Source organism: Salmo trutta, chromosome 1 (genome assembly GCF_901001165.1).
Source record: "Salmo trutta chromosome 1, fSalTru1.1, whole genome shotgun sequence".
NCBI classification, from domain to species: domain Eukaryota; kingdom Metazoa; phylum Chordata; class Actinopteri; order Salmoniformes; family Salmonidae; genus Salmo; species Salmo trutta.
In genome coordinates, this window is record NC_042957.1 from 50,077,201 (window position 1) to 50,095,025 (window position 17,825).

Consider the following 17,825-nt stretch of genomic DNA (forward strand, 5'->3'; position numbering starts at 1 on the left):
ACCCCCTAAGAATAAACCCTGGGATGTTATGTAACCACTACTGAGCTCTCTGTTTTGTACATTAGTTTGTTACCTGTGCTTGTAATTTCTGGTCATTATACTCAATTTGGAGAGCCTCATCGCACAGTTTGTTTATCTAATGACATAGTCACACTGTGATAGTGGTTTAAGCATATTTCTCCTTTTCATATAAATGGAAAAAAGGAGAAACGAATACAAAATTCCCTGAAGTATTACTGCTGTTACATGTCATTATAATGTTGTGAAGGAGATCCTTATGATATTCTATTAACATAAATAGACACACAGCAAATGTAAAAATCAACAAGTGTACATTTATTGAATCAGTAGATATTACATGTCGGCAGTGTACACCCACAGAGAAAGTCTGGCCACATAGCATATTTCCGTATGAAAGGTGCCTTTCTCAAGCATTTGGCTGCCTCCCTGTCACATTTGCAGAGAATCTTCTCACATTTGTCCTTGAGGTCATCTGGAATGAAAAGAGGGTTAAGTGGGTGAGTAGTTTCCTTAAATGACAGCTGGTGTGAAAGGAGTGGTCTGTGGAGGATATGAAGGAAACACTCTGAGTTTTAGAAATGTTAGAAAATGTGTGATGCTCAAATAAACACCGTAAACATCCTGAACTGTGTTTCTTGTCTAATGTGCTTTTGCGATTAGCAATTATGGTGAGAGCTTAAAATACCTGAAAATGTGGGTGAGAAATTATTCCTTTCGTGCCCATTCCCTCCTAGCCCTCCCGTCCCCTATAATGTCTGCAGTGTTTGTAAACCACTCAGATGTTTGTTGATGACATATCTGTTATTTTCCATGCACTGAAAAGACCCATTCATTTCCAACAGCAAAACTATACAAAAATGACAAGGTCATAGCATGCAGTATTTTCATTCTCTAAATGACCACACCTCTGTAAGGGGAGGGACAGGCTTACTCAGCTTGATTTAATCATTATGTCTCATTCATGTGCATAAAACTGAGATGGCTTACCACATTCTGCAGTCCTGTCTTCACATGTCCATTGATACTTTCTTGTCTTGGTTCGGCAACCAGCAGTTTCTGCATCTCCGTAGCAGCAGTCATGTTTGTGACAACACCTTAATGAAGGAAAAAATACACTACCGTAACACTTAAAACAGAGCATTATAAGAACTATTTGCTGTCTCAGTGACGCACTACATAAGTAATAGAGTCCCTTTTTCTAGTTTAGAAAAAAAACAATTAAAACTATAATTGTATAAATAATGTTTGAGAAACTATTAACTGAAAAGGCAGAGACTGGGCGTTTTTCCAAATTATTGTAGCTTGGACCAACAGCAGCTCTATTTAAAACAAAAGGAATTGAAAGAGGATGGGCTCAACTATTGTTAGTAGGCAGGCCTGTGAGAGATCTGGAGGCTGGAGGTTCTGTAGTTTAACGGTGTTGTGGGCGTTCATGTCTGTGATTAGTGGACAGAAGGAAGTTATGGTTAGGATTTTGGGTGTGGGAGCGCTGGTTGTGCATGTCTATTTCCAAATATCCAATTCACAGGAGGGCAAAACCTCAAAAGAAAACCCTAAATGATACACTTTGCAGTTTGAACTGCATCGCATAATGCAGGTTGTTATTGTGGCCTACCAGACTGAACAGTTGATTGAGGGGTTTTTCGTTCAGTGGTACTCTAAATGATCTGACTTTGTTATGAAATGGCACTCCCCCCCAAAATATATGTTTATAACATGTTTATAACACATCATTACAACTATATAGCTCAGTAATACATCATCAGCTTCACAGAACATGCCAGACTTTTACATGCTAGAACATCTCATCGCGCCTCTGTCCTACTGCCTCACCAGTCTGCTTTATCCCTGGGCCAGCCCTGACCCCCCAGTCCACAGTAGCAGCCATACATCATATAAGCCAGGGCTGATCTGCCTGTGCTGCACTTGATGACTCCTGCCAGCTCCAGTAGCCCTCTCTTAGTTCGTGGGGGCCTCTGCAGTGCCATAGAGGCTATCACCACTGCAACAACAACAACAGAAGAAGAACATGAAACTCAGCGCATCACATGTACACCAATCACGTGTACACACATCTTGTTCAAAATGTGCACTTGCTTATACTTGTCTGTATGTAGCAGCCTTGCTTAGTATGTGCCATTTGCTTCATACTATCTCTTCAGTCATATTTCCTGTCATCAAGTGAGTATTGAGAAGTGTAGCGCTGTGATTAGTCTCTCATATGAAAATGATTCTGAATGTCTAAGTGTTCAAAGTGTCTGAATGGACATGCTGTATTATTACAAGTCTATTTATGAAGTGACAACCTAATATTACAATTGCAAGCCTGGAGAAGTCCCTCACATTTTCCAAGAAAGATGCTCTTTGTAATGGGGAATATTTAAGACAAATGAAGTTCATATTCAGTTAAGAGTAATAAACACAATGCTTAGCAAATGTTCATGTTTTCCCTTTCTGTCAGACACATGATTTCCAGTGTTCTATTTGTGACACTCATTTGTGTACGGGTTGATGGTCACTAGACTTGTCACTGAATGTTATGGATTGTTCTCATATCAAATCAAATCAAATTTATTTATATAGCCCTTCGTACATCAGCTGAAATCTCAAAGTGCTGTACAGAAACCCAGCCTAAAACCCCAAACAGCAAGCAATGCATGTGAAAGAAGCACGGTGGCTGGGAAAAACTCCCTAGGAAAAACTCCTGAGAAAGGCCAAAAACCTAGGAAGAAACCTAGAGAGGAACCAGGCTATGAGGGGTGGCCAGTCCTCTTCTGGCTGTGCCGGGTGGATATTATAACAGAACATAGTCAAGATGTTAAAATGTTCGTAAATGACCAGCATGGTCAAATAATAATAATCATAGTAATTGTCGAGGGTGCAACAAGCACGTCCGGTGAACAGGTCAGGGTTCCGTAGCCGCAGGCAGAACAGTTGAAACTGGAGCAGCAGCATGGCCAGGTGGACTGGGGACAGCAAGGAGTCATCATGCCAGGTAGTCCTAGGGCTCAGGTCCTCCGAGAGAAAGAAAGAAAGAAAGAAAGAAAGAGAGAATTAGAGAGAGCATATTTACATTCACACAGGACACCGGATAAGACAAGAGAATACTCCAGATGTAACAGACTGACCCTAGCCCCCCGACACATAAACTACTGCAGCATAAATACTGGAGGCTGAGACAGGAGGGATCAGAAGACACTGTGGCCCCATCCGATGATACCCCCGGACAGGGCCAAACAGGCAGGATATAACCCCACCCACTTTGCCAAAGCACAGCCCCCCACACCACTAGAGGGATATCTACAACCACCAACTTACCGTCCGAAGACAAGGCCGAGTATAGCCCACAAAGATGTCCGCCACGGCACAACCCAAGGGGGGGGCGCCAACCCAGACAGGAAGACCACGTCAGTGGCTCAACCTACTCAAGTGACGCACCCCTCCCATGGACGGCATGGAAGAACACCAGTAAGTCAGTGACTCAGCCCCTGTAAAAGGGTTAGAGGCAGAGAATCCCAGTGGGAAGAGGGGAACCGACAAGGCAGAGACAGCAAGGGCGGTTCGTTGCTCCAGCCTTTCCGTTCACCTTCACACTCCTGGGCCAGACTATACTTAATCATAGGACCTACTGAAGAGATAAGTCTTCAGTAAAGACTTAAAGGTTGAGACTGAGTCTGCGTCTCTCACATGGGTAGGCAGACCATTCCATAAAAATGGAGCTCTATAGGAGAAAGCCCTACCTCCAGCCGTTTGCTTAGAAATTCTAGGGACAATTAGGAGGCCTGCGTCTTGTGACCGTAGCGTACGTGTAGGTATGTACGGCAGGACCAAATCGGAAAGATAGGTAGGAGCAAGCCCATGTAATGCTTTGTAGGTTAGCAGTAAAACCTTGAAATCAGCCCTTGCCTTAACAGGAAGCCAGTGTAGGGAAGCTAGCACTGGAGTAATATGATCAAATTTTTTGGTTCTAGTCAGTCAGTTGATAGTGATTGACGCCAGAGCTACTGAAGGTACAAGGACTGAGGTCACAATGACATTAGGAACACCGTGATTCTGTAGCAGCTGGCAAAGTCACCGTCTTTTGTTTTGACTTCGTTTTCTGTGCTTCTATGCTGGGGTGTCTCCTTTTTGCAACTTGTATTAAACCAAATGTGTTTGTGATTGAATATAATTTCTCTGATACTGATATTTTTAGACAACCATAGCTTATGAAATGAAACCCTTTTCCCACAATACAAAACAACTTCACACTTTTTTTATGGGACTGCTCTCCTTTTTCTTCAGCTGGAAATTCCCTTTACACTCTTATACTCTGGTCTAGTTCTATAACCTCTTTTCCCAGATCAAATTAACATGAATTTGTAATGTGCATATTAGTTGTCAACATACAAGACATGGCAATTGACATTGGTACTGATTTGTTAAATCATTAAACATGTGTTAAAGTAAAAGTTCTACCATAAAATGAGCTCTATATTAAAGATCTCAAGATTATTGAAATAAAATATTCAACCATTCCAAGATGATACAGTTGTATTGTTGTGTGAAATGAAGGAGTTGAATCATCAGACTATAACAGATCTAAGTTCCTTCATGTTAGATCTCTGAAGGCACTCATAACATTGTCCTTTAACATTACTCCACTCCCTCTCACTCCCTCTTAATCATTCCCTGCAAAATGTGTTAAAAAGGTAAAGAAATTCCAGCAGCAATTTACCAGAGAACAGTAGAGGTATCCGATAAAGCGCAGGCATGGTGTGCAAGAGGGACTCTGCACGTACTGCTGCTTATTTACACTCTGGTGGACATAGGCATTCAGTGCCGTGGAGAGTTTTTTTTAGAGTCTGGTTTGAATAATCTCCTGAGCATCATCCCCTCCTCCTCTCGGTAATAATCTGCTGTAAACTAATCCTTGAACACTTGTCTGAATTTGGTTTGAGTTCCCTCTCTGTTAGAATCACCCCAGAGTCCATCATTTAGCATTACTTAAAGCCAATTGCTAAATGGCTTTTGTTCAGATTCTGAAAGACCAAGGACTTCAGTTCAGGACTAATGCCATGTAGAATACTAGACGTAGGTCTAATTGAGCAATAAATGAATGTCTGTGGTCATTGTTTTATCATGTCAACAGCCTTATTGCATTGCAATTCCTCACAGTAAACATGTTCATAAAGGCCCAGCAAGTAAACTGTGTCAAAAGGTTGTATATCATGCTATATTTCCAATAATTAATATAAATTATATTTATTTGTTGACATTTCAAGATCTCATCATGTACATAGATAGATAGCACTGTAATTTCATAGTTTACTAAAGTAAAAAGTCAGAACACCGTTGGTGGTCAACAGGGGGCCCTGTTTCCTCGAATAAGTATGGAATCTAGCAAACATGGAAAACGTCAGGCCAGAGATCAGGCCACATTATGATTCGTGTCCCCAACACTCAAGAAATCGCTAATGCTGGCCAGGGAACAGATCATACATCTTAAGCTGGACTCATTTAGGTGTGGACTGTTTTTTTTTTACACCTAAATATTTCTTAAGGGTGAGCATATTTTAAATATCATTATTTGTAAGATGGCTAACTAGCTAGTTTGCTATCTAGCTGTTAGCTACACCGCTAACAGCCATGTACTGTAGCTAGCTCACTTGCATCTCCCGCCCGACATATTGATAACTAGCTTGGTAGGAAGCTAGCTAACGTTACTGTAGAAACAGGTACTCTCTACTAGTGAACGTTATCTTTGACAAGCATGTAACTGTAAACGCTATAGCCATGGCTATCTAGCAATCACATTGCATACTGTTTGTGTTTAGAATATCAATATCTTTCTCGTGCCAGATCGGTTAGTCTAATTTAGTTAAGCTAGCCTACCTAAGTTTAGGTATTTGTTAGACCTAGACGCTAACTAGCTAGCTACAAGTTAGTGGGTATGGAACATTTCCTCTGACGTTATGGGGCTGACTTGTGATAATGTACACTTCATAACGTTCGTCCAGGATCAACTCTTCCAACTACTGTAATGTAGATTTGTATAGCCAAACTCGTTGTCAGTCGTAAGCAGACTCACTTTAGCTAGTTAGATTTTTATCTTCTCGAAATATTGACCAATTACTTTTAACTAACTAGCTTGTGAAGACGACAGACAGGAAGTTCAAGGCATGGCGAATTTAAAGCCATGGGTTTTCGAGGCTGTCGTATGCTTTGTTAACGTTATACAAACTCAGGATGGGAATTGTCTCATCTGTATATGAGTAGTTAATGAGTGAGTATCTTAATGAAAATGTATGTTTGGACGTATTCTTACTGTATGCAAGGCCTACGACAAAAACGGTTTTGACAATGATACAATTATACTCCGAGTAGGCCTAAAACATGTTAAGTAGCAAGCTAACTAACTTTTAAAATGACATATTGTGTTGACAGAGACCAGGACCTAAAGTAACAGGTGAACATGTCAATCCTGTGTCAGGACCGAAGCAGTCGCTGGCAGGATATTCAGAATGGGCTGCAGTTCATCCAGTGAGTATTATCAAGACTCCCCAGTCCAAGTCAGTGTACCCAGGGAATGCTGATTGGTTGAGCGCATAGGGAAATCAGGCTACAGAGCTGTTGTCAGCCTCCAAGGGATGGTCTTGGGGGAAGAGAATTACAATACATTTTTGCAGGAGACAGCCTAAGTGTTTGCATGGTGGTAACTGCCTGGAACTGTACAACAAGTCAGATGTTTAGCAATTTCTGGATCTTGTGCCTCAATGTGAGTAATATTGGAATTGTATCATTTGGGAAAAGATTACTCCATGATGTCCTTGAATGGTGTAACACTTGAATAAGCTCACGTTTTCAGTGTCAACGGAAGGAGATCTAAGTTTGAACTTGTTTGTTTCTAGGTCAACTCTGCCCTATCCTGGAACTCAGGAGCGATATGAGGTGACTTTGCAACCCAAATGGCAGCACCTACATTCATGACATATGAAGCTCAGAATGCACCTCATATTTAGGTATTTAGAAGTTGAATTTGTTTTTTTCAGGTGTTCATTCAGGACCTTGTGAGGAATCTGTTTGGTGAAGGAAATGATGTGTTCAATGAAGGGGAATGGATGCGATCTATAGAAATGTACACTGAGGCCTTGAGCATAGCAGAATATGCAGACTCGGAAGACATCAGTGTACCTACTGGAACGTTGGAAAAGCTGTATGCTAATCGAGCTGCTGCTTACTTGAACATAGTACCGGTAAGTCAGGTATAAGAAAGTGGTGTGTTTTGTCTTACATTTATGAATGAAGTATTATTTATTTTCTGTTCAAAAAGTGGTATAATTTGGGAATTTAATTTCAGGGTCTGCATGATGAAGCATTAGTAGACTGTGAGAAAGCTCTTCAATTGAATGAGGGAAACCATAGAGCTCTTTATAGGAAAGCCAGAGCCTTGAAAGAGATGGGCAGGTATAAAGAGGCCTATGAGGCTGTAGCGAAGTGCTCCCTTGCAGTTCCTCAGGTGAGACCGCAGAGAAAATATACCATGTGATAAGGTTTTGTAGATTGTTTGTTTTATTGTCCTAAGTTCATAATCCTTATTGTTAATATGTGATTGTTTTTTTCTTCAGGATCCCAATGTCATACGATTGACTCAGGATCTGGCCAAAATGTTGGGATTGAAAATCCGTAAAGCCTATGTCAGGAGTAAGGTGAGAGTATGTGTTGAGTATGAATTATGGCACATAGGCTACTTCAGTATGTGGCTTAGAATCTAACCTTGAGACATTTCTTTCAACAGCCTGCCTTAAATGTTTTGCCTGGATCAAGTTATTCAGGTGCATCCAATGACAAGGTAAAGGGAATTCCATTTCTTTGTGGGAATCCGCACACAATACAGATTACTTGCACCAAGTGAACGTGGTGTACCAGCAAGTAAAGATTTTAAGTGTTCTTTTTATTTGTTTCAGTCTCATGGATCTACGTCTGTGGAAGATATAGAAATTGGTAAGACATTCTGTGATTTAGTTTGAGTAATTTACTTAAAGGCCCAGTGCAGTCAAATGTGTTTTTCCTGTGTTTTGTTTACACTGAGTGGAATGGTAGAAACCATGTTTGATATGTGTCTGATCCCATTCCATTAGCGCCTTTCCAGCCATTATTATGAGCCGTCCTCCCCCCAGCAGCCGCCACTGTTTTTAAGCCTTGAGACTATTGAGACATGGATTGTGAATGTGTGCCATTTCAGAGGGTGACAAAATATTTAAGTCCCTTTTGAAGGGGGTATGGTAGTAGGTGGCAGGCTCACCGGTTTGTGTGAAGAACTACAACACTGCTGGGTCTTTTACGCTCAAAAGTTTCCCGTGTGTATCAAGAATGGTCCACCACCCAAAGGACATCCAGCCAACTTGACACAACTGTGGGAATCATTGGAGTCAACATGGGCCAGCATCCCTGTGGAACGCTTTCGACACCTTGTAGAGTCCATGGCCCGACGAATTGAGGCTGTTCTGAGGACAAAAGGCGAGGTGCGCAACTCAATATTAGGAAGGTGTTCCTAATGTTTGGTATACTCAGTGTATATTTCTACCATGAGGTTGGAATAATACTGTGAAATTATTATAAAAATTACAATGCCCTTTTAGTGTAAGAGCTGTTTGAAAAAGCCGCCTGAAATTTCAGGCTGTTTTGGTGGGATGGAATTTTGGCCTGCCTTGCTAAATAAGTTAATAGACCAATAGATGGGTTGGCTGACATCACGTAAATGATGCACGTGCATTGACGTGGCTGGAAGGGGTGAGTTGTTATGATTCTGAACGGTCAGATGGCTAGTAACAATGACAAGAAGCTGCCATGTGTGGAATTGTAATAAGCTCGCTTCAACTCGTTGTATATTGTTATTGATACCATGTCTTGTTTAGACTGTCATGTCTATGCGGATATGGCAAACATTTCCTAGCTAGCTAACCAACAACTGTACCAATGTATACTGAACAAAAATATAAACACATCGTACAACAATTTCAAAGCTTTTACGGAGTTACAGTTCATATAAAGGAAATCAGTCAATTGAAATAAATAAATATGGATCCTAATCTATGGATTTCACATGACTGGCCAGGGGTGCAGCCATGGGTGGGTCTGGGAGGGCGTAGGCCCACCCACTGGGGAGCCAGGCCCAGCCAATGAGTGAATCTTTTACCCACAAAGGGGCTTTATCACAGAAAGAAATACTCCTCAGCCCCCCCTCCCCCGGTGGACATTAATGCAGTCAGCATGCCAATTGCACACTCCCTCAACTTGAGACATCTGTGGCTTTGTGTTGTGTGACACATGGCCTTTTATTGTCCCCAGCACAAGGTGCACCTGTGTAATGATCATGCTGTTTAATCAGCTTCTTGATATGCCACACCTGTCAGGTGGATGGATTATCTTGGCAAAGAAGAAATGCTCACTAACAAGAATGTAAACAAATTTGTGAGAGAAGCTTTTTGTGCATATGGAACATTTCTGGGATTTTATATTTCAGCTCATGAAACATGGGACCAACACTTTACATGTTGCGTTTTATATATTTGTTCAGTGTACTTGAGACAGTTGCTCATTGTGCAAATGTATTTGTTTTCAATTAACATTTTGTGACAAAATAAGCCAACCCTGTCTGTTTTGCCCCATAGTTGCACACGCATCAGTTTTGTTGATAAACAACCAACCCATCCATAAGAGATTTCCAAACCTCTGCCAATAACAGCTTTTTTTCACATTTCCACTCCCCACTCAGACCACTCCCAGACAGTCCTAGCAAAATTCTTAGTTGAGAAATTGCTGTTTGCGAAGAAGTTATTTTTAAATTGTGTAACTGTTTTCAATTAAAATTAATCACAGTAAGTTACTTAGTTGTTACCCGGAAATTATTTGATGAGAGAAAAACGTCTGCATTGGGGGAAGGTCTTGTTGCAAAAAATCATGTTTGCACTTTCCAAATTCCCATCTGTGTTGTAGAAGTGAATCAGCCCCCTCAGGAAACTGATGGTCCAGACCCAGCCCCCCCAAGCCTAGACCCATTGGCAGCCATGAAGGTGCACCCCCCTCGGAATGAGAGAATAGAAGCTGAATCCCCCCCTGTCAGCATCATCCCTTCGGTTTCGCCTGTTGAGGTTCACACCCCAGAGCCCATTCATGTTCCGGTGCCCCTGCCTATGCCCATTTCCAAGCCCATGCCTACGTTGGTCAATGGTGCCAGAGCCAGCCCTACCCAGTCTTACCAGTTGCCAATGCAAAAGTCTCGCCCGGACTTCGATGCGGAAATTATTGGAGATGACCTGGATGATCTGCTGGACCAAGCTGGCCCCGGGCCCACAGAATCTCCCATGGTACGTTCATGGGAGTTTGCTGCTAATGTAGGAAAACCTTATTTAAAAAAAAAAAATTTGCACATTCAATTATAGTTCTTTATCTGTTTTTGTTTTAAATTTGGCCTTTTCACTATCATGTTAAAACAATATCTAATGTAGAGTGTATTGTTCTCTCTCTAGGTCATTCCCACCATGAAGGGCCCTATCCCTTTTCCAACCAGTGCCCCCTCAAATTCCATGTCTAGTCCTTTCCTTATGCCATCTCACATGAACCCCTTTATGCATGTGGCATCACAGTGCACAGTGACTCTGCCTGCTCCCTACCACAAGCCACAAGCCAGCGGGTACTCTTTAGGTCTGGACACCTTCGGGGTCTCCTCTCCATTGGATTCACTGGATAGTCTCTCCATGTCAGAGCCTCAGACAGGTATGCAAGGAGTTGCATACAGCCAGTTTAACGGTAATACCTCTCGAATGTGTTGAACATTTTGTTACTATCCTTATATCTTATATCTGGGGCGGCACGTAGCCTAGCGCTTGGGAGCCAGTAATCAGTAAGCTGGTTCGAATCCCAAGACGACTAGGTGAAAAATCTGTCCATATGCCCTTGAGTAAGGCACTTAACCTTAATTGCTCCTGTAAGTCGCTCTGGATAAGAGCGTCTGCTAAATGACTAAAATGTAAATAACTTCTTATTGAGTAGTGGAATCTCAATTGCTAACAAATTTGGATTTTGACAAACCAATCAACTGAAATTAGATTTTTTTGTTATTTACTTTTCATAAACTTTTTGTCAATGTTGTCTCTGATTTGTATTTTTCTCCCCCCCTCAGATCTAGGATATAGTCAGCATCCATTCATGCAGGTGAGTCTAGCTAGTCGTCTTCATGTCCCACTGATATTTTCACAATAGTACCTTGTGTTCATATGTCGTTTAGTTTTTCTTGTCTATTTAAAAAAAAAAATATATCATGATGTTTGTTCCCCCTCTAGTTGACTGACCATGATAAGCCAATGGGAATGGCCCTGGGGATGCCAGATGTAACCCCCCTCCCTGCTATTGTGGATCTGGCCAAAAATCCCCTGGCTGATACTCATGAATTCAAACAGGCATGCTCAAACTGCTATGTCAAAACTGGTAAGAACATGCTTTATGTAATATGAACGCAACATGCAACAATTTCAAAGATTTTACTGAGTTACAGTTCATTCAAGGAAATCAGTCAATGAAAATAAATGATTTAGGCCATAATCTATAGATTTCACATAACTGGGCAGTGTTTTATTTCAGCTCATGAAACATGGGACCAACACTTTACATGTTGCGTTTTGCTTATTGTGCTACATCTAAGAGTATGAAACTGGGTTGATAAATGGGTATGGGACATGATAATTATTGGATGTGAAAGCTCATGTTGATATCCTATCACTAGGGCTTGGAGTGTTGGATTTTACACTCTATACCGAAGAGCACAAATGCAAGAAGGACATATTACTTGGAAGGATAAAAAATCAACTAGACAAGTCATGGAAGCTGATCAGACCCAGACCGACAAAATCCCAGTATGTTGGGCCATACTACATCTGCAAAGGTAAGCCTTGAAAATACTACTACTATAATAATACTACTACTACTACTACTCCAATACGCTTCATAGTCCGTCTGTGCCAGTGTTCAGCTGCCTATGGAGATTATTAACTAAAACGATGACCTTGTAGATGTCGCCATTGGAGAGGGGTGCAGGTACCCTGGTCACTGCACATTTGCCTACTGCCAAGAGGAGATTGATGTTTGGTCCCTGGAGCGCAAAGGCTTCATCTGCAGAGACTTTCTCTTTGATCCATTTGGGCCCACCAGTAAGATCAATCTGACTGTCCCGAAGATCCTACAGGAGCATCACGGGATATTCATGTTCCTCTGCGGGGTAAGTTGGGCTTTTTAATGTTAAAAAAGAAAATAAAAAAAGTGATATGTTCCTTCTGTAATGGGGTGTCTTCATTCATAAGTTGCTGAGTCTGTCTTATTGCATTGCCATTGTTGTGCTAGAGCAGCAAGGGTGCACAACTCTGGTTCTTGAGTGCTGCAGTGGATGCTTGGTTTTGCCTTTTAATCAGTCCAGAATAATAGTGTGTGGACTCTAGACAATCAATTATATTAAGTGTCAGGGAGAAATGAAAACCAGCAGGACTGAGGACATCTGACTGGAGTGGAGCACCACTGTGTTATAGAGAGAAAGTTTGACTTGAAGTTCCCCTGATATAACCTGACTTTAACCACATCCTGTATCCTCATTCTTCTCACGAGCAATAGAATTCCACGGCAACAATGATGCTGAGACTACGATTTTTTCTGTTTTTAAAAGTATGCCAAACAAAAAACAATTATTGCCAAGTTAATTAAACCATACAAAGCCATGCACTAGGACAACTTTTAACAATTTCCACTGATATAAAATTAAACATTTACTTGAAGAGCAGTGCAGATACAAAGTTTGGTAACAGAATTACGGTTTGTTGTTTTTGCCGTCATTCTGTTACCGTGGAATTACACTAATACAACACTAACGTTGACTGTGATATTACTGCCTCTGGTATAACCTTCAGCGTCAGTTTTGTGAGTGGGAGCTGTGCCCTTTATTAAAACCTGTACTGTGTGTAGTGTCCTGTAAGAGTTGTCCATCCCTCTAATGAATCTGGTCTGATCTCCAGGTGTGTTTTGATCACAAACCCAGAATAATCAGCAAAACCAATAAGGACAACCCATCTCTTTGCTCTCACCCTGTGACAAAACATGCCTTTGAAGATCAAAAGTAAGCCATTTCACTTGTTTACACACGCTGAGAGATGCAGAGGTTTTTAAGTGAATTAAGCAGCGGTCTACCTTGTAAGTGATGGTTTGTGGCTGACCGCTCTGCTTCCTTTAGTAATTAAAAACTTTCTTATACTGTAAGAATGTTCATTTTGGAAACACAAACTCGACTAAACATTGTGTATATAGTTTTGTAGCATAATTGCATGTGAATTCAAACAGACCTTTTCTCTGAATCTTAATTTTGTGAAGAATGTAGGTGTTTTTTTTTAGTTTTGGCAACTACAGTTTTTGTTGTTGCCTTAAGCCCACTAGTGTATATTGTAACATGATTCTATGCTCTGCACAGTGGGGTTGTGAACTTGATATTAGTTGTTGTGCTTTTCAGGTGCCTGGTCCACATTCTGAGGGAGAACACTGTGCGCTACTCCAAAATCCGTCCGTACAGTCCGCAGAACCAGATGGACATCTGTCGGCATGAGGTGCGCTACGGCTGCCTGCGGGAAGACGAGTGCTTCTATGCCCACAGCCTGATCGAGCTGAAGGTGTGGATGATGCAGCACCAGCTAGGTAAGCTGTTATCACCTATTAAAGGTGCCTTCAAATAGCATCTAATCAAAGAATGTTATTGGTAATTCATCAAGATGACTATTCCCAGTTGTAAGATGGTGCCGTAGCACACAGCCGTAGCACACAGCCATGGCAGCTCTGCTTCTAGCTCCTAAGCAACTTTTCAGTATTTTGTTTTTGTGTGTGTTATTTCTTACATTATTAGCCCAGAATTTCTTGGGGTGTTATTACATACAGCCGGAAAGAGTTTTTTTTTTTATATATATATATTTTTTTATGACCTACTTGTAACTTTTGTGGGATTTCTAAGTGAACATCCCTCTTAAAACTCTTTGCAATCTGTTTATGATCATATAGGCATCACTCCTGAAAATATAGTCCATGAGGCCAATAGGTTTTGGAACATGGAGGCAGGCTCCCAAGGATCCCTGGTAAAACAGTCATTGTACACAACACTATATTCAACAAATGCATTATTTCCTAAATGTATTTCTAATGTTCATTTGACTGCAGATTTTCCACATGACCTAACACAAACCATTTATTTTGTGTCATTCCAGCAATTCACCACACCACTGAAGAGGTTTGGACCCCCAAATCTGAAGATGCAGTTTGTGTGTGGGCAGTGTTGGAGAAACGGCCAAGTTAGTGAGGCAGACAAGAACAAGAAGTACTGCACTGCCAAAGCAAGGCATTCGTGAGTAGTTCTCTCCCCTGAAACCTTTTCAGGACAATTTGAATAATGAGCCTGGTCAGCATAGTGAATTTAATCTGACCTGTGCTGCAGGTGGTCAAAAGACAAACGAGTGGTGCTGGTGAGTTCCATTGAACGCAAGAAGTGGACAACGATCCGCCCTCTCCCAACAAAGAAGCCCATCCCATCTCAGTTTGAGGTAGGCCTAGGAGGGCTGAAAATGCTCCCAGAGCAACTGGTCTGACCACATACTCAGCTGACACGTATGGGAATCTCCCAGAGAGGATCATGTTTTGTCCTCGTGTAAAGTGCTTATGTGTGTGTGTGTGTGTGTGTGTGTGTGTGTGTGTGTGTGTGTGTTTGTTTTACTTACAGATTTGTATGCACGTGTCTACTGGCAAAAAGTGCCAGTACATCGGAAACTGCACATTTGCACACAGCACAGAGGAAAGGGACCTGTGGACATACATGAAAGAGAACAACAGTGAGTTCATGTTACAGATGGACTGTAGTATTTGTACAGCAGTTCATGCCTGTGTGATGTACAATAAATGTATTATGATGAGTAATACAAACTTAATCAGATACTAAACTGTGTGTCCATTTAGTTCCAGACATGGAACAGCTGTATGAGCACTGGCTGCAGTCTCAGAAGCCTGGCTGGAGCGAGGAGGCCTCCAACAGCACCATCAAGGAGAATGGGAAGCAGATCCACATGCCCACAGACTATGCTGAGGAGGTGGTAAGCAATCTCTGTTTTAACCACGCCCAGATGGATATATAACCGTCAACATGCTGTAAGTGACCACAAACCATCAACATGCTAATATCATCTTGATGATGTCTGTTACGCTAGGCTGGCAACCATTGTTGGCTTTGTGGTAAGAACTGCAACAGTGACAGGCAGTGGCAGCAGCACATCACCTCAGAAAAACACAGAGAGAAAGTGTTTAACTCTGAAGACGATCAGAACTGCTGGCAGTATCGCTTCCCCACTGGCACCTTCAGAGTTTGCGAGAGGTAATATGCTAATTCAACGTTTATTTAGGTCACTGGTGCCTAATTTGATTACTGGAAATGGTATTATTGGTGACTGACATTTCTGATACGGCATCCATTTCCACAGATACCTTAAAGGCACTTGCACAGAGGAGGAGTTGTGTAAGCTGGCTCATGGAAACGAGGAACTAAAGGAATGGACGGAGCGCAGGGAGTTCCTTTTGATGAAACTGGCCAAAGCAAGAAAAGACCATCTTATAGCCCCAAATGACAATGACTTTGGCAAATATAGTTTTCTGCTTAAAGACATAAAGTAATGATTTGATGACCATGATTATGTTGGGATGCAATATATTTTGCAGTGTTAAGTAAAAGAGGTACAGGTTCAGGTTAACCTTTGGGAGGCTCTAGTCTACCATTAAGAGGAGAGATGCAGATCACAGCTTGGTTTTAATGGAAAGTACACAGTTGGTCATGTGTTCCAAATGATCAGAGCTGTGTTCCTTTTATCACAGATAAAGAGATGCACCATTGCCTTTTACGTAACGTAGCAATCATTGACGCGTCACAGATTGCTTGTCATAAATGGATTGATGACCTGTTCAGAGAAGCCAAAGCATGGGTAGACACTATCAGAACAGCTTTTATGTCAAAAGGTGACTTAAAAGGCTTGTTTTGTATGAGTTTTTAAGAAAGGTTCCTATGACGTCTCCTTTTTGTTTTATACGATTCAGAAGTCTGAAGATTGGAATGTTTCAAATGGAATTCTGCGTCCTTTCACAAATTATGTTCACGTAGGTCTTTTTCATTATTTCCATAATTTGTTGCATTTATGCCTGTTGGTTTTGGAAGATGCCGACCAACCAAAATAAAATCTTGATTTCTCGTTGCAAGTATTGATTTTGTACTTGTTCATTAATGTAGCAGCCTAAAAAATGTAGGTTGACATTCTATGCAATGTGCTTAGTTGTCATGAAGTCTAAAATGGAAGAACTTTCACAAAGTTTCATCAGTGGTTGCATGTGGTAGGAAGAATACCATGGTTTGTGGGATGACGAATAGTCGAGTTCCTGCCTGACTACATTGCAGATGCATGCCAGATTTTACAACTCCTGGAAAGGTATTTTACATATCAGCTAACCACACACTATATACACAAAAGTTTGGACACTCTTTCAGATTTGTGTATTTGACTATTTCAGCCACACCCGTTGCTGACAGGTGTATAAAATTAAGCACACAGCCATGTAATCTACATAGGTAAACATTGGCAGTAGAATGGCCTTACTGAAGAGCTCAGTGACTTTCAACGTGGCACTGTTGTAGGCTGCCACCTTTCCAACAAGTCAGTCAAATTTCTGCCCTGCTAGAGCTGCCCCGGTCAACTGTAAGTGCTGTTATTGTGAAGTGGAAACGTCTAGGAGCAACAACAGCTCAGCCCCAAAGTGGTAGGCCACACAAGCTCACAGAATGGGAACAACGAGTGCTGAAGCGCATAGCGTGTAAAAAAGAATCTGTCCTGGCCTCCAACGCTCACTACCAAGTTCCAAACTGCCTCTGGAAGCAACGTCAGCACAAGAACTGTTAGTCGGGAGCTTCATGAAATGGGTTTCCATGGCTGAGCAGCCGCTCACAAGCCTAAGATCCCTATGCACGATGCCAAGCGTCGGTTGGAGTGGTGTAAAGCCTGCCGCCATTGGACTCAGGAGCAGTGTAAAAGCGTTCTCTGGAGTGATGAATCACTCTTCACCACCTAAGAGTCCGACTGACAAATCTGGAGTTGGCGGATCCCAGGAGAACACTACCTGCCCGAATACATAGTGCCAACTGTAAATCTTAGTGGAGGAGGAATAATCGTCTGTGGCTGTTTTCATGGTTCAGGTTAGGCCCCTTAGTTCCAGTGAAGGGAAATCTTAACGCTAAAGCATACAATGACATTCTAGGCGATTCGTTGCTTCTGACTTTGTGGCAACAGTTTGGGGAAGGCCCTTCCCTGTTTCAGCATGACATTGCCCCCATGCACAAAGCGAGGTCCATGGTTTGTCGAGATAGGTGTGAAAGAACTTGACTGACCTGCACAGAGCCCTGACCTCAACCTCATCAAACACCTTTGGAATGAAATGTGAACGCTGACTGCGAGCCAGGCCTAACCTCCCAACATCAGTGCCCGACCTCACTAATACACTTGTGGCTGAATGGAAGCAAGTCCCCGCAGCAATGTTCCAACATCTAGTGGAAAGCCTTCACAGAAGAGAAGAGGCTGTTATAACAGCAAATGGGGGGACCAACTCCATATTAATGCCCATGACTTTGGAATGAGATGTTCGACGAGCAGGTGTGCTCATAATTTTGGTCATGTAGTTAGTGTATGTTGTAGCAATCTGTCAGTCAACACCATTGG

The 17,825-nt window shown here is 41.9% G+C and overlaps 2 protein-coding genes across 7 annotated transcripts; one reads left to right on the forward strand and one right to left on the reverse strand.

The window, feature by feature from the left end:
* Positions 1-315: 315 nt before the first annotated feature.
* On the reverse strand, positions 316-4,822 carry LOC115198616 (phospholipase A2-like). The gene is made up of 4 exons (XM_029760690.1): positions 4,739-4,822; positions 1,855-2,023; positions 1,009-1,115; positions 316-493 (listed from the first exon to the last, which is right to left on the reverse strand). Exons 1-4 carry the CDS (start codon positions 4,773-4,775, stop codon positions 345-347), a joined length of 462 nt encoding a protein of 153 aa, XP_029616550.1. The 5' UTR covers positions 4,776-4,822; the 3' UTR covers positions 316-344.
* A 564-nt stretch (positions 4,823-5,386) lies between these two features.
* On the forward strand, positions 5,387-16,320 carry LOC115198585 (zinc finger CCCH domain-containing protein 7A). Of its 6 annotated transcripts, none has more exons than XM_029760638.1 (23): positions 5,387-5,565; positions 6,448-6,543; positions 6,912-6,951; positions 7,053-7,256; positions 7,361-7,519; positions 7,629-7,709; positions 7,799-7,852; positions 7,968-8,004; positions 10,000-10,397; positions 10,533-10,812; positions 11,186-11,217; positions 11,346-11,490; positions 11,786-11,944; positions 12,072-12,277; positions 13,062-13,162; positions 13,550-13,731; positions 14,089-14,162; positions 14,292-14,428; positions 14,519-14,624; positions 14,801-14,909; positions 15,034-15,167; positions 15,282-15,445; positions 15,552-16,320. In XM_029760638.1, exons 2-23 carry the CDS (start codon positions 6,476-6,478, stop codon positions 15,739-15,741), a joined length of 3,060 nt encoding a protein of 1,019 aa, XP_029616498.1. In that variant the 5' UTR covers positions 5,387-5,565; positions 6,448-6,475; the 3' UTR covers positions 15,742-16,320. The 6 variants fall into 6 exon arrangements, with proteins under 6 accessions (XP_029616498.1, XP_029616507.1, XP_029616532.1 ...); XM_029760647.1 differs by having other exon boundaries at positions 5,387-5,524; XM_029760672.1 differs by having other exon boundaries at positions 5,388-5,565; positions 10,533-10,779.
* Positions 16,321-17,825: the final 1,505 nt, after the last annotated feature.